This window comes from Oncorhynchus nerka, linkage group LG28, assembly GCF_034236695.1.
Source record: "Oncorhynchus nerka isolate Pitt River linkage group LG28, Oner_Uvic_2.0, whole genome shotgun sequence".
Lineage (NCBI taxonomy): Eukaryota > Metazoa > Chordata > Actinopteri > Salmoniformes > Salmonidae > Oncorhynchus > Oncorhynchus nerka.
In genome coordinates, this window is record NC_088423.1 from 62,907,722 (window position 1) to 62,932,451 (window position 24,730).

Sequence of the window (24,730 nt, forward strand, 5' to 3'; positions counted from 1 at the left end):
TCAAAACTAAAATACTGTAATGTATTTGTTAAAATTGTTGTGATGTATCCCTCGAGTTTTATAAATAATCTGTTTTAACTTTATAGGGCTATGGTCCAACTTTATGGGAACGTCATAAACAACTCAAAATGCAATAGAAACATTATTTAAGAATAAAGTAGAAATAGACTCGGCCTACATGTAATCTGACATTGTTTAAAACATGATACAGGCCTAGGTTTCAAAGGTGTGTTTATTTTTTTATACATGATAATTGTGTTATTGCATTAATTAGGCTATACAAACAAATGGGCAATCTACAGTTGATACATCAATTTTTGGATTTAGAAATTAATGATATATGTACTCATATAAATGCCTTGAGCTTAGTTCTACTGCCATACCCCATCAGAACACAAAATATAAGCTTGTTTTACTCCAATAATTGTAAACAAATTAAGTGTAAACAAACACTATATAGCCTCGAAACATGGTTAAAACTACAATGTTGATATCATTGATGGTCAGTCCTTGCATACATAGCTCTGTCTATGAATTTGAGAGTGGTTACATTTATCCAGCCCCATATCCTTTAATGTTGTAAATGTCTATTGTAGCTGGAAACGGCTGATTTTTAATGGAATATCTACAAAGACGTACAGGGGCCCATTATCAGCAACCATCACTCCTGTGTTCCAATGGCATGTTGTGTTAGTTTATAATTTTAAAAGGCTAATTGATCATTAGAAAACACTTTTGCAATTATGTTAGCACAGCTGAAAACTGTTGTCCTGATTAAAGAAGCAATAAAACTGGCCTTCTTTAGACTAGTTAAGTATCTGGAGCATCAGCATTTGTGAGTTCGATTACAGGCTCAAAATGGCCAGAAACAAATAACTTTCTTCTGAAACTCGTCAGTCTATTCTTGTTCTGAGAAATGAAGCCTATTCCATGCGATAAATTGCCAAGAAACTGAAGATGTGTACTACTCCCTTCACAGAACAGCGCAAACTGGCTCTAACCAGAGTAGAAAGAGGGGTGGGAGGCCCCGGTGCACAAAAAAAATTAAGATGGGCGAAAGAACACAGACACTGGACAGAGGAGCATCTGAAGAGACAATTGTGGTGTCTTCACTTCACAGTGCCAGTTGCTGCTGTTCTTGGTTGATTGAATGTGACCCTCTTGAAAAGCATGCAACCATCCACACCCCACAGGCCTGTTGCTATGAAACCCACTATCTGGATAGGGAAAGTATACAAGACTCAGTGTTAATATCAGATATAGGCTACAAGAAAGAATTATAGCTGACATTTTGTTGTAATAGTTCATTCATTAGTTGTACTGGGTGCCAAATGTGGGATTACAGTATATATTCACGTTAGTGGAAATGTTCATAAGGATTGTATTTCCTCCGGGCAGTTCATTATTGACAGGATGGTGTGTAAGATGATGCTTCACCCAGAAACCCAGTTCTATAAGGCCCCCAAATAGAAGGTCAACAAGGAATACATTTGTTTTTATCTCACCCCTCCACCCAGGGTCCCTGTCACTGTGTAAGTGGACACTGCTATCAGACTCGGGATAAGTATGAAGACTGCTGCAAACAGTGAGTTTAACAAATCCTGAAGAAGAAAAGACAATGGAAGTTAATCAGAAAGCTTGACTGCCTGACATTTTCACAGCAGTTAATCAATGTGAAAGACCTACAGTAAACACTGTACTGTAATTGAATAGGTTCCTTACAACGAGAGGCCAGAAGAACAGAGTCAGCTTCTTGTTCAACTTCAGTGTGTACAGCAGAAGCAGGGAGAATGTGATCACAAACTCCATGCATGTAGCTGCAATGTATTTGGGCCTGGATGCTACAGCAAAACACACACATGCTACAAACATAGTCCCCTGAAACAGAGAGCATTGGCAATTAGGAAATTATAGGAAATGCTAATTGATTGTTTCCATTCAAAGATATTTAAGGACAGTCTCTAATCCTACAAATTGAAATGGTTGTTTCACACCAAAAACTGTGAAAATTAGGGTCGTTTTTATTGATTAAAATGTAATGTCCACTAGAGGGCATGCAGTATCTTCTTTACCGTTTATCATCAACTACAGGGTTTAACGTTTGTACAGTTCACAGGAACTACAGCTCTGACATTCACTTCTAGTTCTGCTTTGTCATAGACAACATATTTAGGAAATAATGTAAATCAACATAATCTCTCTGTAAGAGTAAGCTATTGTAATATCCTGTAACAATACTGTGTAATACATTCTTGCTGTTTTTAATCAAATTTACACCAGATATATGGCTTTATCGGGGGTGATAAGTCTTTCCAAAACCAAGTGGTTTAACAAAGTATGAAAAAATGTTTCACCATCTCTGCTAATTTAAGGACAACCCTCAAGGATCTGAGAAAAGCAGTATCAACCTCCATGGGTAATGAAGGTATGTTACTGGTTGTTTTGGAACAGTCGCCTGTCATGTTACGTTTCAAAAGAACCAGCTCAAGAGTCTGTGTTTCCTGAAGAAGCAATTTCCTTTCAGTTGCAAGAAATTACAGTTCGTTGCAATCACTTCTAAACATACTAGGCCGTATCATACTGCATGCATGCCACTAAACAAACTAACCATGATCTGAAAATGTCAATCAATCTGTATAGAATATTACAATCAGAAAATATTTGATTGACTTTCTCATGTAGGCCTACAGACATAGAGGCGTAAAAACATTATGAGCAGCCCTATATATTTTAATGATCCTCATCATTGCTGTACTGATAGTCTGGCATAAATCACGGTAGCAGTGTTACCTATACACGAGCCCCTTTGCCCTCAATGGTGATGGCAGTTGGTGGAGGGAATGCAGGTCTCAGAACAAATAAAGCGCTTCAACCAATAGAAAAAAACTACATATCCATATCATGAACCAGGAAGAGGTTATTTGACACACGGAACTGGAGTGCCAATTCACGGTCGAGCGCTGTGTGTGATTCAGATAATTATGCGAGATTTCCTTTGCATCTATTTGTATTAACAATTTGTGGAGATCTGCTACACGACTATATTCCCACACTGCTGTGAGGTCAGCGCGATTAGTGGCTATTCCCTGCAAAATATTTGGTGATGCGCGCGGTGAGCTCTGCCAGACGAGAGGCCATAGTAACAACACACAGCTCGTCTCAAGTAGGTGCCCTTGCACAAGGTTTATTTATTCGCTGGTCTGAATCATTGTTTCGGTACAGAGTGATACAATGAAACACCCTGTAGACTAATGTGACAATGTCATGTTACAAATGATGTGAGTTACAATGTTGCGTCAGAACAACAGAACATATTAACCACAGCCTGCTCATACTGTTACATTTTGAATTGCCAAGTTTACAATACAATGTGACAGAAAATGTTTAGAAACAATACACTTGTACTTTGAGCTCACTTCAGCTACCACCAATACATTTGATGCAAATGTAAAATAATTGCTAATTAGACATGGCCATTCCTGTCAGACTCATCCATTAGCACTGCTATTATCTACCACTACTTTCAGTGAGGTTACTTGCTCATCAATTTGCTCTAACCAAACCAGGGCAGAATGCTATCGCCCAAGCATACATCACCCATATTAACACCCTTCTCTGTTTGCCTTGACCATAGGTACTGACTTAACCTGACTTCTTGGTTTCAGCTTAGATCACAATGCAGTCTTACTCCTCCCAAGGAAAGCTGGTGCGGAATGGGGAGAAGAATAAGTTAGTGGTATGTACTGGTACACTGTCATTTTAAATCCTTGAAAATCTTTGAAATTGATACTAAGACATTTGAAGCCTATATACCTGAGGGAGAAGTCAACACAATGTATCTTGTTATTTTTCTTTAGATCTGTATAGAGGGGAATATTGCTAGTGGGAAGACAACATGCCTGGAGTATTTCAGCAAAACCAGTAACATTGAGGTAAAAAAAATACAAAAAAAACATGGAACACGCTTGTTCAACATTTTGCATTCCTTAATTTTCCTTTCATCCCTTGTGCTGCACTGTGTGTAAAACAAAAGGTCAAATGAAATCACAATTTTAGTTTTGAATTCTCAGGTGCTGACTGAGCCAGTTTCCAAATGGAGGAATGTTCAAGGGCACAACCCCCTGGTACGTGACCATTCTATAGAAGATGGTTCATTTAGAAAATGACATATTTTATGCTGATGTTAGATCTACTCCCATCCTGCAGGGGTTAATGTACCAGGACCCTACTCGATGGGGCATCACTCTACAGACCTATATTCAGCTAACCATGCTGGACCGACACCTCTCAACAATAGTAGGCACTCTAAAACATTGCACAGAACAGGTTGCACTGATATCCTACCGTTTCACTACTGTTGCATGTTTTCTATCAATAGTACAGATTTCTCTTTCGCCAAGTACGACGACTTTGATTTTACATTGCATAATTAACATGGTCTGTTTTGTGTTTGTTGATTCCAGTCCGCCCCAATGAGAATGATGGAAAGGTCCATCTACAGTGCCAAGTACATCTTTGTGGAAAATCTTTACAGAAGGTAATGCACATGGTATATTTTACACCACCTTATATCTGGTTCTCATTTGTGCCCAATCTAGTTAATTTGATGTACTTCACAATATTTTGCTCTCTGCAGTGGGAAGATGCCCGAGGTGGACTTTGCTGTTCTTAGTGAGTGGTTTGAGTGGATCACTCAGAACATTGCCATTCCTGTGGATCTTATTGGTAAGCTGTGTAGAAACACAAGCTTTCTACTTTATTCTGATGATGTTGGGTCCTTGGTAGAATCTTGTTCATTTAGTTCCTCCTCTGTTTCAGTTTATCTCCAGTCGTCTCCACAGACCTGCCATGAGAGGCTAAAAGAGAGATGCAGGGAGGAGGAGAAGATCATTCCTTTGGTGAGGGTAGAAGAATGACAAACTCTCAGTGCTGTTCAGAGGAGTTTTAAGACTCGTCTCTTGCCCTACTCTCTCATCCTACTATCTTTCTCGCTTTTGTATTTATTTTTAAAGGAATATTTAGAGGCAATCCATCAGCTGTATGAAGACTGGCTGATAAAGAAGACGTCCTTCAATGTTCCTGCTCCAGTCCTTGTGAGTGATCAATCTTTTTCAGGCGTGCGTTTTGGAGGACAATGGTCAATTAATACATTGTTTATACGTTCTGGTGTCTCCTGTGATAAGCGCCAGAGTGTTGGTCATCTATGTCAAGGATTCCTTGTTTTTCATTGTTGGGAAATAGTCCATTGTTCAATAGAAAGGCAGGCATGCAGGTAAGTGATTGTTAAACACAGCTCTGTTTTTGTGTCACGTTACTAGAATCTGCTCAGTTTCACAACATTTAATGATATATATATATATATATATATATATATATACTGAGTATACAAAACCAGATGAAAGTTATGATCTCTTATTGATATCACTTGGTAAATCCACTTCAATCAGTGTATATGAAGGGGAGGAGAAAGGTTAACGAAGGAGTTTTAAGCCTTGAGAATTGAGATATGGATTGTGTGTGTGCCATTCAGAGGGTGAATGGGCAGGACAAAACATTGAAGTGCCTTTGAACGGGGTATGGGAGTAGGTGCCAGGTGCACCGGTTTGTGTCAAGAACTGCAACGATGCCGTTTTTTTTCACGCTCAACAGTTTCCCGTGTGTATCAAGAATGGTCCACCACCCAAAGGACATTCAGCCAACTTGACACTATTGTGGGAAGCATTGGAGTCAACATGGGCAGGCATCCATGTGTAATGCCTTCGACACTTTGAAGACTCCATGCTCCGACGAATTGAGTCGGTTCTGAGAGCAATGGGGGAGGGGTGCAACAAAATTTTTAGGAAAGTGTTCATAATGTTTGGTATACTCAGTGTATTTGTATTTCTATGTTTTCAGGTAATTTCGGCAGACGATGACCTGCAGAAGATGATTCTCCAGTATGAGGAGAACAGAGAGAAGATTTTATCAGGGAGCAATGTGTGACTGAAGTACAGTGCCTTCGAAAATGATTCAGACCCCTAAACTTTTGACATTTTGTTAGGTTACAGCCTTATTCTAAAATTGATTACATTTTTTTTTCCCTCATCAATCGACTCACAATACCCCATAATGACAAAGCAAAAACAGGTTTTTAGTAATGTTTGCTAATTCAACTTTGTTGAAGCACCGTTGGCAGCGATTACAGCCTTGATTCTTCTTGGGTATGACGCTACAAGCTTGCCACACCTGTATTTGGGGAGTTCCTCCCATTCTTCTCATCAGATCCTCTCAAGCTGTCATATTGGATGGGGAGTGTTGCTGCACAGCTGTTGTCAGGTCTCCAGATATGTTTGACCGGGCTCTGGCTGGGCCACTAAAGGACATTCAGAGACTTGTCCACTCCTGCGTTGTCCTGTTGGAAGGTGAAACTTCACTCTGGTCTGAGTTCCTGAGCGCTCTGAAGCAGGTTTTAATCAAGGATCTCTGTACTTTGCTCCATTCATCTTTCCCTCGATCCTGACTAGTCTCCCAATCCCTGATGCTAAAGAAACATCCCCACAGCATAATACTGCCACCACCATGCTTCACCGTAGGGATGGTGCCAGGTTTCCTCCAGACGTGACACTTGGCATTCAGGCCAAATAGTTCCATATTGGTTTCATCAGACCAGAGACTCTTGTTTATCATGGTCTGAGAGTCTTTAGGTGCTTTTTGGCAAACTCCAAGTGGGCTGTCATGTGCTTTTTACTGAGGAGTGGGTTCCGTCTTGTCACTCTACCATAAAAGCCTGATTGGTGGAGCGCTGCAGAGATGGCAGAGCCTTCCAGAAGGACAACCATCTCCACAGAAGGACTCTAGAGCTCTGTCAGAGCAACGATCGGGTTCTTGGTCACTACCCAGACCAAGACCCTTCTCCCCCGATTGCTCAGTTTGGTCGGGTGGCCAGCTCTAGGAAGAGTCTTTGTGGTTCCAAACTTCTTCCAATTAAGAATGATGTAGGCCACTGTGTTCTTGGGGACCTTCAATGCTGCAGAAATGTTTTGGTACCCTTCCCCAGTTCTGTGTCTCGACACAATCCTGTCTCGGAGCTCTACGGACAATTCCAACTGTCAACTATGGGACCTTACAGTGCCTTGCAAAAGTATTCAACCCCCCTGGCGTTTTTTACAATTTTGTTGCATTACAACATGTAATTTAAATTCATTTTTATTTGGATTTCATGTAAAATAGTCCAATTTGGTGAAATGAAAAAAATAACTTCTTTCAAAAAATGATTCACCTTTTGTCACGGTTTTCTAGGTGTGGTGAAGGAGAGTCGGACCAAAATGCAGCGTGTATATTACGATCCATGTTTTAATAAACAAACGTAACACAAATCTAAATACAATTACTACAAAAAACAATAAACGTAAAGAAAACCGAAACAGCCTATACCGGTGTAACCTAACATAGACAGGAACAAGGACACTAAGGACAATCACCCACAATACAACCAAAGAATATGGCTGCCTAAATATGGTTCCCAATCAGAGACAACGATAAACACCTGCCTCTGATTGAGAACCACTTCAGACAGCCATAGACTTATCTAGAACACCCCACTAGCTACAATCCCCCATAATTACACACCACATACAAAAACCCATGCCACATCCTGGCCTGACCAAATAAATAAAGATAAACACAAAATACTTCGACCAGGGCGTGACAGAACCTCCCCCCTAAGGTGCGGACTCCCGAACGCACCTCAAAACAAATAGGGAGGGTCCGGGTGGGCGTCTGTCCATGGTGGCGGTTCCGGCGCGGGACGTGGACCCCACTCAATTCATGTCTTAGTCCCCTCTCCTCGCGTCCCTGGATAGTCCACCCTCGCCGCCGACCATGGCCTAGTAGTCCTCACCCAGAACCCCACTGGACTGAGGAGCGGATCGGGACTGAAGGACAGCTCGGGACTGAGGCAGCTCGGGAGTGAGAGAAAGCTCGGGAGTGAGAGAAAGCTCGGGAGTGAGAGAAAGCTCGGGAGTGAGAGGAAGCTCGGGGGTGAGAGGAAGCTCGGGGGTGAGAGGAAGCTCGGGAGTGAGAGGAAGCTCAGGCAGGTAGATAGATCTACCAGATCCTGGCCGGCTGGTGGTCTCAGCAGATCCTGGCCGACTGGCGCTACTGGCAGATCCTGGCCGACTGGCGCTTCTGGCGGATCCTGGCCGACTGGCGCCTCTGGAAGATCCTGGCCGACTGGCAGATCCTGGCTGACTGGCAGATCTGGAAGAGTCTGGCTGACTGGCAGAGTCTGGCTGACTGGCAGATCCTGGATCTGGAAGAGTCTGGACTTGGCAGATCTGGAAGAGTCTGGTTGACTTGGCAGATCTGGAAGATGACTGGATCTGGAAGACTGACTTGGCAGATCTGGAAGAGTCTGGTTGACTTGGCAGATCTGGAAGAGTCTGGTTGACTTGGCAGATCTGGAAGAGTCTGGTTGACTTGGCAGATCTGGAAGAGTCTGGTTGACTTGGCAGATCTGGAAGAGTCTGGCAGATCTGGAAGAGTCTGGTTGACTTGGCAGATCTGGAAGAGTCTGGTTGACTGGCAGATCTGGAAGAGTCTGGTTGACTTGGCAGATCTGGAAGAGTCTGGTTGACTTGGCAGATCTGGATCTGGAAGAGTCTGGTTGACTTGGCAGATCTGGAAGAGTCTGGTTGACTTGGCAGATCTGGAAGAGTCTGTTGACTTGGCAGTGACTTGGCAGATCTGGAAGAGTCTGGTTGACTTGGCAGATCTGGAAGAGTCTGGTTGACTTGGCAGATCTGGAAGAACTTGGCAGATCTGGAAGAGGTTGACTTGGCAGATCTGGAAGAGTCTGACTTGGCAGATCTGGAAGAGTCTGGTTGGCAGATCTGGAAGAGTCTGGTTGACTTGGCAGATCTGGAAGAGTCTGGTTGACTTGGCAGATCTGGAAGAGTCTGGTTGACTTGGCAGATCTGGAAGAGTCTGGTTGACTTGGCAGATCTGGAAGAGTCTGGTTGACTTGGCAGATCTGGAAGAGTCTGGTTGACTTGGCAGATCTGGAAGAGTCTGGTTGACTTGGCAGATCTGGAAGAGTCTGGTTGACTTGGCAGATCTGGAAGAGTCTGGTTGACTTGGCAGATCTGGAAGAGTCTGGTTGACTTGGCAGATCTGGAACTTGGCAGATCTGGAAGAGTCTGGTTGACTTGGCAGATCTGGAAGCAGATCTGGAAGAGTCTGGTTGACTTGGCAGATCTGGAAGAGTCTGGTTGACTTGGCAGATCTGGAAGAGTTGACTTGGCAGATCTGGAAGAGTCTGGTTGACTTGGCAGATCTGGAAGAGTCTGGTTGACTTGGCAGATCTGGAAGAGTCTGGTTGACTTGGCAGATCTGGAAGAGTCTGGTTGACTTGGCAGATCTGGAAGAGTCTGGTTGACTTGGCAGATCTGGAAGAGTCTGGCTGACTGGCGGCGCTGGGCAGACTGGAGACTCCGGCAGCGCAGGAGAAGAGAAAGGCTCCGACAGCGCTAAACAGGCGGGAGACTCCGGCAGCGCAGGAGAGGAGACAGGCTCCGGCTGCACTAAACAGGCGGGAGACTCCGGCAGCGCAGGAGAGGAGACAGGCTCCGGCTGCGCTGAACAGGTGGGAGACTCCGGCAGCGCAGGAGAGGAGACAGGCTCTGGCTGCGCTGAACAGGCGGGAGGCACTGAAGGCCTGGTGCTGGAACTGGTGGTACTGGATCGAGGAAACGCACAGGAAGCCTGGTGCGGGGAGCTGCTACCGGAGGACTGGGGTGTGGAGGTGGTACTGGATAGACCGGACCGTGCAGGCGCACTGGAGCTCTTGAGAACCGAGCTTGCCCAACCTTACCTGGTTGAAAACTCTCGGTTGCCCTGCCAGTGCGGCGAGGTGGAATAGCCCGCACTGGACTATGTAGGCGAACCGGAGACACTGAGCGCAAGGCTGGTGCCATGTACACCGGCCCAAGGAGACGCACTGGGGACCAGATGCGTAGAGCCGGCTTCATGGCATTTGGCTCGACGCTCAATCTAGCCCGGCCGATACGTGGAGCTGGAATATACCGCACCGGGCTATGCACCCACACTGGGGACACCGTGCGCACCACTGCATAACACGGTGCCTGCCCGGTCTCTCTAGCCCCCCGGTAAGCACATGGAGTTTGCACAGGTCTCCTACCTGGCGTAGCCATACTCCCTGTAAGCCCCCCCCCAAGAATTTTTTGGGGCTGATTCCCGGGCTTCCATCCACGTCGCCGTGCTGCCTCCTCATACCAGCGCCTCTCCGCTTTTTCCGCTTCTAGTTCCTCCTTGGGGCGGCGATATTCCCCAGGCTGAGCCCAGGGTCCTTTACCGTCCAGTTCTTCCTCCCATGTCCATTTCTCCAGGTGGTGCAGCCTCTCCCACTGCAGCTGCTCCTGCCTGTTGACACGCTGCTTGGTCCGTTGGTGGTGGGTGATTCTGTCACGGTTTTCTAGGTGTGGTGAAGGAGAGTCGGACCAAAATGCAGCGTGTATATTACGATCCATGTTTTAATAAACAAACGTAACACGAATCTAAATACAATTACTACAAAAAACAATAAACGTAAAGAAAACCGAAACAGCCTATACCGGTGTAACCTAACATAGACAGGAACAAGGACACTAAGGACAATCACCCACAATACAACCAAAGAATATGGCTGCCTAAATATGGTTCCCAATCAGAGACAACGATAAACACCTGCCTCTGATTGAGAACCACTTCAGACAGCCATAGACTTATCTAGAACACCCCACTAGCTACAATCCCCCATAATTACACACCACATACAAAAACCCATGCCACACCCTGGCCTGACCAAATAAATAAAGATAAACACAAAATACTTCGACCAGGGCGTGACACCTTTTTGCTATGAAGCCCCTAAATAAGATCTGATGCAATCAATTACCTTCAGAAGTCACATAATTAGATTGCACACAGGTGGACTGTATTTAAGTGTCACATGGTCTCAATATATATATATACCTGTTCTGAAAAAGTCCCAGAGTCTGCAACACCACTCAGCAAGGGGCACCACCAAGCATGTGGCACAATGAGAATAAGAGCACCTCTTCTCAGCTGCCCACTGCACTGAGGATAGGAAGCACTGTCACCACCCATAAATCTACGATAATCGATCATTTCAATAAGCATTTTTCCACGACTGGCCATGCTTTCCACCTGGCTACCCCTACCCCGGCCAACACCTCAGCACCCCATGCAGCAACTGGTTCACCAACTACTTCTCAGAGCTCAGTGTGTCAAATCGGAGGGCCTGTTGTCCGGACCTCTGGCAGCGCTATCGGGGTGCCACAGGGCTCAGTTCTCTGGATGACTCTTTCCTCTGTGTATATATATATCAATGATGTCGCTCTTGCTGCTGGTGATTCTCTGATCCACCTCTATGCAGACGACACCATTCTGTATACATCTGGACCTTTGGACACTGTGCTAACAAACCTCCAAACGAGCTTCAACGCCATACAACACTCCTTCCGTGGCCTCCAACTGTTTTTAAATGCTAGTAAAATGAAGTGCATGCGTAGAGCCGGCTTCATGGCATTCAACCGATTGCTGCCCGCACCCTCCCACCTGACTAGCATCACTACTCTGGACGGTTCTGACCTAGAATATGTGGACAACTACAACATTTCGCAACAAAGCCTCTTTCACTCACAATGTCATTTACAAGATAGCCTCCAACACTCTACTCAGCAAACTGGATGTAGTCTATCACAGTGCCATCCGTTTTGTCACCAAAGGCCCATATACTACCCACCACTGCGACCTCTATGCTCTCGTTGGCTGGCCCTCACTATATATCCGTCGCCAAACCCAATGGCTCCAGGTCATCTGTAAGTCTTTGCTAGGTAAAGGGGGCCTTATCTCAGCTCACTGGTCACCATCGCAACACCCACCCATAGCACACGCTCCAGCTGATTTATTGCACTGGTCATATTGAATAGTTATGCATGCTCAAGTTTTCAGTTTTTTTTGTGTTATTTGTTTGTTTCACAATACAAAATATTTTGCATAATATCTTCAAAGTGGTAGGCATGTTGTGTAAATCAAATGATACAAACCCCCTAAAAATATATTTAAATTCCAGGTTGTAAGGCAACAAAATAGGAAAAATGCCAAGGGGGGTGAATACTTTCGCAAGCCACTATATAGACAGGTGTGGGCCTTTCCAAATCATGTCCAATCAATTGAAATTACCACAGTTGGACTCCAATCAAGTTATAGAAACATCTCAAGTATGATCAATGGAAACGGATGCAAGCTCAATTTCGAATCTCATAGCAAAGTGTCTGAATACTTATGTAAATAAGGTATTTCTGTTTTTTATTTTTTATAAATTTGCAAACATTTCTTAACCAGTTTTTTCGCTTTGTTATTATGGGGTATTGTGTGTGGAATTCCTGAGGATTGTAATTTATTTAATACATTTGAGCAAAAGGCTGTAACGTAACAAAATGTGGAAAAAGTCAAGGGGTCTGAATACTTTCCGAAGGAACTGTATATATGCTGCACCAACAATGGCAGTAAATATGTTTGTTGTCTGTAAGCAGGTAATTATAGTCCAAGAGAGAACACCAGAATGAGCTTGTGGAGTTTCTGTTATCTTACACACTGTCTTAGAACAACTCTCTGACCGGTACATTTTCCGACCGCAAGTATTCCATACTGTATATTTACTGCTACAAGTTGCATTCCAACATATGTTACATAAGCAATTGCTCGTTTTTGTTTGTTTCACTGACCATGATGGATTATCTCTATACGAGAACATGGTACACTGTTGGTTTCTTAACGTTGGTCACGTGGTGGCAGCCCTAAAATAATACCTCCATTTTACAACTGCTGGGACATAGCGGTATCACCTCCTGTAATACAAAGCATATATTTTAGGGGGCTGCTGACTAACATACTGTATATTTACTGCTACAAGTCGCTTTCCAACATGTGCCGAGATGTGTTTTGCTCTTATTTTATTTACTGCTAATATATAGAGGGAACATGTTGTCAGGCTGGAATTGCACTTAGTTGTGAACAGGACCAGCAGTTATTGTGCTAAAGATTGTACTCTTTTGCTGAGATCGTTTCAATAAATACCTAAAAGGGGATTTCGTTTAATAACATATGTTAATGTATGCTCTATTGCCGATTTTTAAAGTTAGTGTAACTGTCTATTTTGTATGATCCATTTGAACTTCTGAAGAACACGAAAGTCTTCCAAATATTTATTTTAATTAAAAAAAACATTCGGAATAGAATTGGACTTATATTTCCATAAACATTACAAAGCATTCAGTAGTCCCAATGACAATGAGCAAGGAAAGTAAGTGCAGGATTGGCATAGAATTAATTTCACTAAGGCACTGTCACTGTAAGAGGACACAGTGGAAACATTACCTCCACCTCGTAAATTAGGTCAAGCATAATTGACGTATTAAAAGTCTCCTAAGAAAGAGTACAAAGAAAATACCAGAAAATACTGAAGAGGAAATAAATTAAATGAAGTAATTATTTTCGTCATTTTCATCACCTTCGTACATTGAATCCACAGGTTGGTTGCAACTTAATTGGGAAGGACCTGCTCGTGGTAATGGCTGAGGCAGAAAGGGGTGGAATGGCATCAAATACATCAAACATGGTTTGATGCTATTTCATTTGCTCCGTTCCAGCCATTATTATGAGCCGTTCTCCCATCAGCAGCCTCCACTGATTGAATCGCCCCAGACCAAAACAACTTAGTGGCAAGTGATGTTATAGACCTGAACAGGCATGTCAATCAATTTCTCTCTGTGTGTTCTGACGGTCCAGGAGCACCAGCATTCAATCACGACCTTACTTCCTCTAAGGCTCGTCCACCATGACATATGTCTGAAGCAGCTCGTCCTCTGAGGGCTGAATGATGGGGCCCTCCATGTCCTGGTGCTGAGGGCCTGCGGAGGGCTGGTGGTCAGCAGCAGGTAGGTCTAGCACTGGGGGGTCCAGGTGGCTGGTTGGGACATAGATGGTGTGAGGTGGCTCTTTGATGGTGTCCCTACCAGGAACGTGTTTGTGGGGACTGTCTGCTACTTCACAACTGCTACAGCCTGGGATGTTACAGACCGGCACCAGAGAGGAATGGCACATTAGAGGCAGGCTCTGGTACCCTGCAGAATCCTGGTGAGGGGACCCATCATGGCAACTGGCATGCGGCAGTGCTGTCTCTTCTACGGGGTATTTCAGGTTCTCCACCTTGTGCTCCTCCACCTTATGCTCATGGACATGCAATTGGCCAATCCTCTCAGCCAGCTTGCTCAGCTCGTCTGCATCATCTGCCTCCTGACCCTCTCTGGTCACTTCTACCTGTGGAGGAGTTGGTCCATGGATCGTGGCAGTAGTCTCGTAGGCCTTATCTTCTGGAGGCTGGAGTTTTGGGACTGCTTCTGTGAGATGGGGTTTTGGTGCTGCTGTGGCGTGAAAGGAGATTAACTGGAGACCACTTACATCACTGCCAGCTAAATTGGCTGGACTGCTACCTTCCTCAGGTGTGTTCTCTTTGATAAGTCGCCTCCGCACTACAGGAGGTCCACCCAGTGGCTTACTGAATATTGGCTTCTGCCTTATGGCAAGGTCTGGGTAATTCTGCTGCATCTCCAGGATAGACCGGTCATCGTTCAATAATGCCCTGGGTGGTCTGATTCCTGGAGAGTGTGTCGTCTCAATGGGCTGGACCTCCAAGTTGAGGTTTATCTGTCCATCATCCTGTTGCCTGCCTGGTGTGCTAGCAGTGACACGGTTCTCCTCGGTTAAGTCTCCCTCATCTGTCTCCACCGGTCCTGGGTCTACCAGGGAACAACCATTAGATAGACCCTTATCTTCAGTCTCCTCTTGTTTTTGCATTTGTGAGGGCTCTGTTTCAGAGTCCTTTGCTGTCTCCTCGGCAGCCTGGGTGTTATGTAGTGGTGCAGCTCTCCTCTGTAGAATCTCCAGACACTCAAGCTGTGACCGCTGACCCATGAGCTCCAACAGGTACTCACACTCTGTTCGGGCCAGGAAAAGCTCAAAACCCATTTTCATGGCTGTTTCAGGGTCTGCATTGTCTGTGAGTCGGTACTCTGTGTCAGTCTCCAGATGATACCCTATTGTTTCAAGGATACTTTTCGTGGTACTCTTTGTCAGGACCGGCTGGATGCAGTAGACAAAGGGGCCAGTGAAAGTCTGAGTGGGAGATAAGAGTCTTAATTATCACAACAACAACTCAATGAAACGTAAGAAAATGATCACTACAGTATAGAGAAAATCTGTGCTTTAATCCTCTCCAGTTTCAAATCATGCTTCACTTTTTGACATTTCACAAGCCCGGCAAATAATTTAGCCTGTACAGTTTACTTTCACTTCCTGATATGTGACAGCTGCACCTTTGAATATGTGGCTTGTGATTAGAGATGGCGTTTCAATGTGAAACCATAGTCATATTATCCCTCTATTTCTTACTATGATGATAATTTGTACATCTGCATTAGGCTATCCTAGCCTAAATCTAAGCCCATTTGCTTGGGTGCATTACGCAAGATAAAAGCAGGCTAGGCCTAATTGTCGAAATCGAACTATGAATACCATGCCAATTATATTTTTTACCTTGAGCATCTTGATCTCCTTCTTCCATGGGTAAAGAAACAGATTTACACAGAACATCTCCAACACCTCTGTGGCTTTGATGAGCGCACTGAAAAATGCCCGACAATCTTTAAAGCCGGATTTTACGCATTCGAATGCAGTAAGGTAAAAGTCCAAATGAGAAAATCTTTCTCCGGGGTCTGTCTCTAACAGCAAAAATCGTCTAGCTCCCACGGTAACCTGTTTCTCTTGGCATAGTTTCAGGTTACCTTTACTCCATATCTGAGCATAGTAATTTAGGTAATTGTCGAAAGCCTCTTTACGCGCTACAGGCGTTTGGTCACCGATACCATCCTTCATGTTTTTTTTGTTGAAAAATACTGTTCAGTAAGGCTACACGCTTCTTATCGGATTTAGAAATAACATAGGAACAAGGAAGTATGACGAGTGGAAGTGAAAGACGGTACACCATTGATATTGTTCTGACAGGTTTGTCAAGTAGGTAAATCATTTACAAAATGCGGAAGCATGGCTGTTTCGCTACAGTTAGGCTACGGTGACATTAGATTTGCCCATGTATCAATGAAGTTTCTCTTTCAGTATCGGCTTTGTGTTGCATAGCACGACTGACATCTAGAGGACAAAATATAACATATCCTTTCTAGACTGAAGACATGCATCTTCCAACAGATGGCGCTACAGGAAAGAAAAATACATCATATTCTAATCATGCCACAAACCTGAGATGATGATGAAACGGCTGGAGCAGCTCTTCTCTGTAATGTTAATTAATCAACTTCCAGTGTATCTCTCTCCGTCAGGTTGTTTTTCTGTGCTGCTACAGGTGATATATGTTACAGTACATGTTCCACCAAAAACAATGAGATAGAGAACGATGATTAACCCCTGAATTATGAATGCATAGCTGCCGCAGCCTGAGTTAGAGCATGTTTCAGTGGAATAGTGATCATGTTAAAACTGTTTTTCAATGGCATGGTGATTTTTTTCAGGCATTTAGGTGATTGGATACCTTGGAAACATCACTGTAAGACACATCTATGAGGTTCTATCACAGATGATGTCCACCTGACCTATGGTCACCTCTAACTCGCCACAGAGACCAGAGCAGCTCCAGAGAGATCTCTTCTGCTTTGTCAGTCACATCAGGAAGGAAAACAGTTTGAAATGATTCCCCTCCTAAGTCAATAAGATCTGGGTGAGTGCAGTTTTCACAAAGCCTCATAATGGACGCTGTGGACTTATTATCTCGAGTGCAGTGGCACTAGATGAAATTAGCTTTCTGCTGGCACGCCCTAATAGGAGCCTTGCACTGGGCAACGAGGGTAATTAGGAGCAGAGCAACGGCACAGGCCATCTGCTCAGTCGGATTTACATTAGCTAGCTAGCCCACCACCCGAACACAACATTCAGAGCAGATCAGAGGGGAATGAATGGCTGTCAACGGACCGGATGTCACAACATATTCCCATGCGTTATACATGGCAGGATTCGATTGGTTAAACGTTTAGGGGAAACACTTAGCCAATGTAGATAATTGCGCTACACTGTTTCTGCACTTTTGGATGCTATACAAACACTCCTCATTCCCAGCTCCCTCCTCTACTATCCCTATGTGTATCAATAGTAATGGTCCTCCTCCTATATTACAGCTACTACTCCTAGGTGTGGCCTACACGTAAAACAGGAAGGCGATTCCAATGCCCAGAGTCGCAAAACCAGGACGAACAGTCACAACCGACTCGAATCATAGAGGTCAAATGTATTTAATTTCCCCAATATAAGAAATGAATAAAAGCTCTAATACAAAACATGGATATACGTCGATGACTGTGATTATAGGAAACAAGAATCTTTTGTCACACAGGACAGTTGTGCACAACAGTGGGACTTATAGGGGAAACTATACATTGGAAGTGTACGTGTACAGCGTTACACATTATTTCACATTTATGTTGAACATGGACTTATTGTGTTACCAAAAGGAAGTAAACAACAAAGACAAAACAGCATGTAAGACCAGAGTGAACCGCATTGCAGTTTTACCTCAACAGGTGTTGGACTAGGTCTTCCAACACAGTTACAGTGCATTTCGAACTGACTTGTAAAGGCAGGTAAAGTTGCATTTCTGGATGACTCTGAGTGTGTCACGATGCACACAATCTAATACGTTGTACTATATTCACTGCATTGCACTTTTAAGATTTCAGTTTATGAAACACAAGAACATCATTATTATTGTATAGCATCGCTAGATTTGCCGCAGCTACATAACAATAAGCAATAATGCTCATTGTCAAATTATTAACACATCATTTTCAGCCCAAACGTGGCTTTGTTTATAGGGCTTGACATGACCATTCTGACCACAAATAGAATATGTATTAACAAGTGATGAGAACGGCATTTGGTTTTTAAAAGCCATTTAACAGACTCTCTTCAAAGTCAAATCCATTCGACGATGATTGGCACAAGAATGTAACGCAATAAAAAGAACCTGTTGATCTTTAATCTTTAGACGTTTCTGTCTAGTGCGAAGCATCTGTGTTGTCGTACATCTACATTCTGGTGAATCTCACAACAACTATTTTAATAGTAGTCCTTCCACAGTTATACAGATTATTGATAAAGCTATTCTAAATAAATACTCATCTCTTTATAACTTTTATCCACAATGCCAGCAATGTAATCATGCGACTAATTCATTTATAAAATATTCTTTAAGGGTTCATCAGTGAGGATTTCACTTCACAATAAGGGATTTGGTAAGATAAATGAGGGAGACAATGAGAAAGAGAGGGGGGCTGGAACAGAGATAACAAGTTCTGGGCCAAACGCAAAGGTGACAGGGGGTCATTGACTCCACAAATACGGTTTTATAAACAAAATATGATGAACATAGCCTTATCTGAATAACTTAACAAAGTAACACAAGCCTTGAAAAAGAACAAGCCATTTGGAAAAGGAAAGCTCTTGATTTGTTAATCAGTGTTTCAAGTTACTATGGCTACAATGTTAAGCAGTCTAACAGTCTTAGACTTAGTGCTTGGCAGGCACAGTCATTTTTATACCATTTATACATAGATGACAGACATGTAAGAACAGTTCAACTGGAGACAGTTTATCTGTACAATGAATACTCACAACCAAAAACAAAACACTGAATAATAATTTGGAACCATTAAAAATATTCCAGCATATCGAAAAATACAATGTGTCTAGACTGAATAATAACTTGTAAAAATGAATTGTTTATTTTATCATAATATCAAAGATGACAGTACTAAAGTATAGTAAACCCCTAATCACAGTAAACTGTGTGCTCATATTATTTATCCTTCCCACCAATTGTCAAATACCATTGTATCTCTGCTACAAGGTATATTGTACTTTGATGTTAGCTGGCGAATGGGTCAAGCGCATAGTAATCTCGCTCGTGAACACCTAAAAAAGCTCTCCACAAAAAGAGGAGTAGCGAGAGAAAGAGAAGAGGAATGTGTGGCGGTACACGTTTAGAGACTGAAACAGAACAGTTTGGATCTAAATAGGCCTCAGCCCCCAGAGGGGAAACCTAATTATAGAGAATAGACAGTATTTCCAGCTCATATGAACGTGTTTATATCCAGAAACCATATAAAACCATATACCACAAAAATAATTTCTTTCAAATAATAGTGAAAAAAAATAATACCTACTCTTAGAAAAAAAATGTTCTAAAAGGATTAATCGACTGTACCCATAGGATAACCATATTTGGTTCTAGGTAGAACACTTTCAGGTTCCATGTAGAACCTTCTGTGGAAAAGGTTCTATGTGGAACCAAACGTGTTCTATCTGGAACCAAAAAGGGTTCTCTTACGGGGATAGCCGATGAACCCTTTTAGGTTCTAGATAGAACCTTTTTTAATAAGAGTGTATAACACTGGGGTATATTTATCACTTGAAATTACTGGACATTTTACAGACTGTCAGAGTCCTAAAGTCAACTAAATATAAATCAAATATTATTTGCAGGTAGAAAATATTAATAAAACCATATGGATATGTGATGGAATGTGAAATTAGTGTTTTTTATCAAGAGCGATTCCATTTCAACACAACAAGAACCAACAGTACATACAGAATATCTATGTGAAACCACTTCAGGTTACCTCTAGTGTTTTTTTGTGTGCACAGACTTTGATAATGCTTCCTAAATGTGTGAATGCCTCCTAAACTGAGACCATTGTACAGTATGAAGTGAATTCCCTTTGGACAGAAAGACCAGACTCCCAGCCCCAGGTAACCAGTAGTAGCCCTGTGATTTCATGGCAGTGCCCCAGTAGTAAAGGGAGAGAGAGTGAGGAGTGGTGCGGGTAACATCTTGGGAGTTGGGGGACGCAGCTTGTCCAAGAGGTAGGGGGAAGGAAAGGAAGGTGCAGTTCAGGTTCAGCCCAAAGTTTCCGCTTCAGTCCAGAAAGTCCATCTCTTTTGATACTGCCTGTCATGCACAAAGGGACACTGGAAGAAGCAGAAGAGAGATTTCAGGCTGTCCTACTTAGACTGGGGTGGGGGGTGTGGCGGTCCACACGAAGAGCATTGGAGTGGACTAGCCCAGTCAGCTCTACAGGATTCTGTGTGCGACAGCCCGGGCTCTCTGGGGACTATGGCTGTCCTCCGAGGGATGTTTGAGCAGGTCCATGGGCATCAGAGGGATGGGCTGGTTCTGCCTGCTCACCACCACCTCGTACGGGGGCGCCTCCTCCAGGGGGAACGCTGACTGGGAGATGGAGGATATTGGCTGCTGCCGGAGCTCGTGCAGTCCGATTGGGTAGTGGGAGGCGGCGGCGCTGCTGGCGGACACCCAAGAGGCCCCAGCTCCAGTGGACGGCTCCTCCATCTCCAGGCTGGTGTAGGTGGCCTGCTGGTGGCCCCGCTGACAGGGGTCCGTGAGGGAGTACGGAGGGGGGTCATCTGTGGGGACGTATATCTGTGTCGCACCTGGTCCCACACATTCATCATAGCTGAAATAAAGACGAGTATATCAGGTAAATACGTGTAACATTTTAAAAGAGGTTTCAAAAGGCCTAAGGATATCTCCAACCTTCAAACAGTGGTAGGTCAAACAATTTAGCCTATGCCGATGGACCTGGATTCTATGTTTGTAGTTAGCAACATCAACACAAATTAAATGTTTAGCATAAGAAGAGACAATGAATATGACATGACTGCTGTCCTGGCTGTCTGGTGACTAAACATAATCGAAATTTGAATGGTGAAAGAGGCCTGTTAGAGGAGACTTATTATCTACTGCGAGCTCTGTTCCTGTGTGGCGGCTGCTAGTCTTGGTCTGGTGCTTTCCATGGGAAAGCCTGCCAACGGACAGTTATTTCAGCTCTCACATAACCCACAATCCCACAGTGCACTGGAAGTTTGTCTAGCACATACAACCACGCTACTAGAGCTGCCGGGCTCCATAGAGGCCCTGTAACACAAAGGGAATAAGCGAAGAGAGAAAGAGAGGGCGAAAACGGTGTCAGTCAGGCCGACTGGCTTGAGATACATTTGCCACGGACCATCGTCATACGTGTGAACCACCCGCTAAATCGCTCTGTACCACCCCGACCGCAGGGGATATCTGGGAATAGAGTAAAATACAGCGGGATAATTGAATCTGTGGAATTGTAAACAGCATCACTCTCTCAGAGAGCGGGTGTGGGGAAGCAAGGCAAATGGCACTGTGGCTGTGGATTACTTAAGCCTGTCACCTCCGGGCTGGGCCGGGCGATACACTGAGAGGTTTAATGAGGAGAGAAGGCATTGCAAGCCGGAGTAAATGAGATCTTTATTAATGATAGACTGGATGAGAGTTCCACTTCCTCTGCATAGGGCTGGGAAAACAATATTTTCAGTAGCAGGTTTAGCTAAATGGAACAGTAGGAACATTCACAATGGCTCTCATATATCAGGCCAGGTATAAAGTGTATTAGGTATACACTGAGTGTACAAAACATTAAGGACACCTGTTCTTTCCATGACATAGACTGACCAGGTGAATCCAGGTGAAAACTATGATCCCTTATTGATGTCACCTGTTAAATCTACTTCAATCAATGTAGATGAAGGGGAGGAGACTGGTTAAAGAATGATTTTTTTAAGCTGTGAGACAATTGAGACATGGATTGTGTGTGTGTGCCATTCAGAGAGTGAATGGGCAAGACGAAAGATTGAAGTTCCTCTGAACAGGCTATGGTAGTAGGTGCCAGGTGCACCGGTTTGAGTGTGTCAAGAACTGCAATGCTGCTGGGTTCTTAATGCTCAACAGTTTCCCGTGTGTATCAAGAATGGTCCACCACCCAAAGGACATACAGCCAACTTGACACAACTGTCAGAAGCATTGGACTCAACATGGCCCAGCATCCCTGTGGAACACTTTCGACACCTTATAGAGTCCATGCCCAGACGATTTGAGGCTGTTCTGAGGGCAAAAGGGGGTGCAACTCAATATTAGGGAGTTATTCAGGTATCTGCTCCTGATAGAGACTCATACAGTCAGGTATCTGCTCCTCATAGAGACTCATACAGTCAGGTATCTGCTCCTCATAGAGGCTCATACAGAGTCAGGTAGCGGGTCCTCTCCTCGGGTGGTGCTCTGTGCTCAGTGGGACAGTAAAAGATGCTGTTCAGGAGTCTCAGTAATGACTGCTTGATTTCAAATGAGCCGTGCAGCTGACAAACTCCCCGGCCTCTGCTCCCTCCACCCTCCATCACTGTGCTGCAGAGGGCTGCCTGTATGCCTGCGTGCAGAGCTATTTTAGACTCCAGCCGTGCTCTGGCTCATTTAGACATACTTAATGTCCCCAGAACACAGCAGGACAGAGACATTTCACATGATCCGGGGTTACAGACAAAAACAGGACTTGCCATTGGCCGGTACTATAGTGCAAAAATGGTTCATAAGGGCATTTTCTATGCAAGACTACAGTGGGCCAATAATTTGCCATATAGCAGTACAAATCCAGAGTGAAACCTGACGGACAACATTGACTGTATTCTAAAACTTTTCCCCCCTATTCTACTTGGATCGACGATTTTTGATTAAAAAGGTGAGCATGATCTTAGATACTGTGTAAAAAAGGTGAGCGATACTTTGTAACTGTGTAACCAAAGAAACAAAACAAAAAAATGCACTCCTGTCCGCCCTCTGGCTCTGTGCGTGCAACGCTCAATGCTGTAGCATTGCTCGGTTATGTAATGACTGCATAACACAGCAAAGTCAAAGCAGTGGGCACAGAAACGCCGACTTACTATTGAGAGGTGATGACACGACTGGCAGTCGGTGGTGATGCATACAGCATCTCTCAATTACTTTATTTTCTTATCTCAGATATTTTCTTCTAAGAGTTGAAGAGGAGGATGATGCCCCACTTCTTATTGGTAAACATTGCATTATCTTATTAGTTCAAATTCCCTCTGGTTACGTGCTGTTATTGAGTAGATTGTATTCCATACTCTTATGCATCATTGGGTACAGCTGTGCAGACAGCTGGGCAGTATCAGAACTCACCAGGGGTCACCTGACTACTTGAATTATCCGGATGTTGTGGTTAGAGAAGGATTTGTTTAGCTAGTAATCACTGCCGGGCACTGGGTCCCTTCAAAAGCACGAAACCAGGAGTTCCCAAACATTTTGGGGTCTTTGACCCTATTTTGACATAAAAAATGTTTTGCGACCCCACCATGTAAAAAAAAGTGATGGAATCAAACGGCAAATGTTTACTTTTATAATTAGACAGTCTATTATAAATCAGTCCGACAGTATTTATGACAGTATTTCAATCTGAAGAAAGTATAGTTTGAAGTGACTAAAATGCGTCAAAAAAATGTATTGAGAAGTTCAGAAGATCATCAGGCAATCATTTTGTATAACCTTCTGTGTAGAAAAGAACATGATGTTTTTTTCCACCCTAGTCTGATTTAGTGCCTGGTCTTGTCCACTCTGTTCTAATGAGTCCTGCGTAGCTTGTGGGCATCGTAGAGGGAAACAGAAGGCCTGTATGTGTTCCTGATAATCTTATCGTTCGGTGATGGGGTCCAAAAGAGAGGGCGACATTTGTAGGAAGAAAACAGAAACCGCTCCGTTTATTACAACCGCATATAATGGCTACCAGATTTTCAAATCAGGCAACCCCACATGAGTTCGCGACCCCTACTTTGGCAAACGCTGCACTAAATACTGTACATAACACCCACATATCTCTCAACCTTTCTAACCCATACTGTTAGTCAGCGCCAGTCAGAAGGAATATCAAGTTATCAGCTGTTGCCCCGGTTACTTTCAGCAGTTTTTTCCCCCTACTCGTTTTCATGAATAAATTATGACCATGCTGATCCAGGAAAGAGGGTGAGAGTCTCAGCTTACAGAAGTGTGTGTGTGTGTGTGTCTGTGTGTGTGTGTCTGTGTGTGTGTTTGTGTACGTGTGTCTGATATTCATCACACAGCTCAGCAATGTTATTAATCCCTTCAAGGGTGCAACAAACTACCAGCTCCACATAAACACTGAAAATAGGACTTTTCTCTCTAAATAAACACGCTGATACAGACATTTGTTGAGAGTTTGCCAGGTATGGCAGCGCTGTGGACACCTGCGGGCTTAGCTGTTTCCATGCCAGGGTTTCATGAGCGTTTCACCAAGCTGAGAATCCCCCCTCTGATTCCGGTGAGAATATTTTTCACGTTGCAGTCACCCCCCCACCCCCTCTAAGTCCCCTAGGATGCTAACACAAGGTGTTGCATCCTAAAAAGGATGAATTATTAGCTAGCAAAGGCAGATATAACACCGCTACAGCCTAGCCCTGTTTAGATTGTCTAATCAATCCTGCCTGCAGTCTACTGCTGTTTTTAATCATCAACATGCTTTATGGGGTGGTAGGTAGCCTAGCGGTGAAGAGCATTGGCCCAGTAATCGAAAGGGCACTGGTTTGAATCCCTGAGCTGACTAAGTGAAAATCTGCCGATGTGCCCTTGAGCCAGGCATTTAACCCTAATTGCTCCTGTAAGTTTCTCTGCTAAATGAGGTAAATTTATATTTGCATA

General features: G+C 43.8%; 4 protein-coding genes across 7 annotated transcripts in view; 1 reads left to right on the forward strand and 3 right to left on the reverse strand.

Annotated features, from left to right (window-relative positions):
* Positions 1-214: 214 nt before the first annotated feature.
* Positions 215-5,018, reverse strand: LOC115113518 (chemokine-like factor). Its single transcript, XM_029641279.2, has 5 exons — positions 2,791-5,018; positions 2,355-2,501; positions 1,723-1,878; positions 1,506-1,601; positions 215-1,217 (listed from the first exon to the last, which is right to left on the reverse strand). The coding sequence occupies exons 2-5, from the start codon at positions 2,460-2,462 to the stop codon at positions 1,110-1,112; spliced, it is 468 nt and encodes a 155-aa protein (XP_029497139.2). The 5' UTR covers positions 2,463-2,501; positions 2,791-5,018; the 3' UTR covers positions 215-1,109.
* Positions 3,076-8,252, forward strand: LOC115113517 (thymidine kinase 2, mitochondrial-like). Of its 3 annotated transcripts, XM_029641278.2 has the most exons (10): positions 3,076-3,163; positions 3,666-3,736; positions 3,858-3,932; positions 4,071-4,124; positions 4,207-4,296; positions 4,464-4,537; positions 4,637-4,725; positions 4,819-4,898; positions 5,013-5,093; positions 5,896-8,252. In XM_029641278.2, exons 2-10 carry the CDS (start codon positions 3,677-3,679, stop codon positions 5,980-5,982), a joined length of 690 nt encoding a protein of 229 aa, XP_029497138.2. In that variant the 5' UTR covers positions 3,076-3,163; positions 3,666-3,676; the 3' UTR covers positions 5,983-8,252. The 3 variants fall into 3 exon arrangements, with proteins under 3 accessions (XP_029497138.2, XP_029497136.2, XP_029497137.2); XM_029641276.2 differs by lacking the exon at positions 5,896-8,252 and having other exon boundaries at positions 5,013-5,297; XM_029641277.2 differs by lacking the exons at positions 3,076-3,163; positions 5,896-8,252 and having other exon boundaries at positions 3,275-3,736; positions 5,013-5,304.
* Positions 8,253-13,255: 5,003 nt separating this feature from the next.
* LOC115113519 (uncharacterized) lies at positions 13,256-16,194 on the reverse strand. The gene is made up of 2 exons (XM_029641280.2): positions 15,658-16,194; positions 13,256-15,237 (listed from the first exon to the last, which is right to left on the reverse strand). The coding sequence occupies exons 1-2, from the start codon at positions 15,994-15,996 to the stop codon at positions 13,885-13,887; spliced, it is 1,692 nt and encodes a 563-aa protein (XP_029497140.2). The 5' UTR covers positions 15,997-16,194; the 3' UTR covers positions 13,256-13,884.
* A 1,210-nt stretch (positions 16,195-17,404) lies between these two features.
* Positions 17,405-24,730, reverse strand: part of LOC115113520 (protein BEAN1-like) — a 60,462-nt gene continuing 53,136 nt past the window's right edge. For both annotated transcript variants that reach the window (XM_029641283.2, XM_029641284.2), the window contains exon 5: positions 17,405-20,657. In XM_029641283.2, the coding sequence (XP_029497143.1) occupies positions 20,258-20,657 (400 nt within the window). In that variant the 3' untranslated portion in view covers positions 17,405-20,257. The remainder of the gene's footprint in view (positions 20,658-24,730) is intronic.

Coding starts and splice junctions, on each gene's coding strand:
- LOC115113519 (XM_029641280.2), bottom strand. CDS start 15,996: ATGAAGGATGGTATCGGTGACCAAACGCCTGTAGCGCGTAAAGAGGCT. Junction 15,238..15,657: donor AGGAGATCAAGATGCTCAAG/GTAAAAAATATA, acceptor TCTCCCACTCAG/ACTTTCACTGGCCCCTTTGT.
- LOC115113518 (XM_029641279.2), bottom strand. CDS start 2,462: ATGACAGGCGACTGTTCCAAAACAACCAGTAACATACCTTCATTACCC. Junction 1,602..1,722: donor TGTTCTTCTGGCCTCTCGTT/GTAAGGAACCTA, acceptor TTTCTTCTTCAG/GATTTGTTAAACTCACTGTT. Junction 1,218..1,505: donor CAGGGACCCTGGGTGGAGGG/GTGAGATAAAAA, acceptor TTCCCTATCCAG/ATAGTGGGTTTCATAGCAAC.
- LOC115113517 (XM_029641276.2), top strand. CDS start 3,677: ATGCAGTCTTACTCCTCCCAAGGAAAGCTGGTGCGGAATGGGGAGAAG. Junction 4,125..4,206: donor TTCAAGGGCACAACCCCCTG/GTACGTGACCAT, acceptor CCCATCCTGCAG/GGGTTAATGTACCAGGACCC. Junction 4,726..4,818: donor CATTCCTGTGGATCTTATTG/GTAAGCTGTGTA, acceptor CCTCTGTTTCAG/TTTATCTCCAGTCGTCTCCA.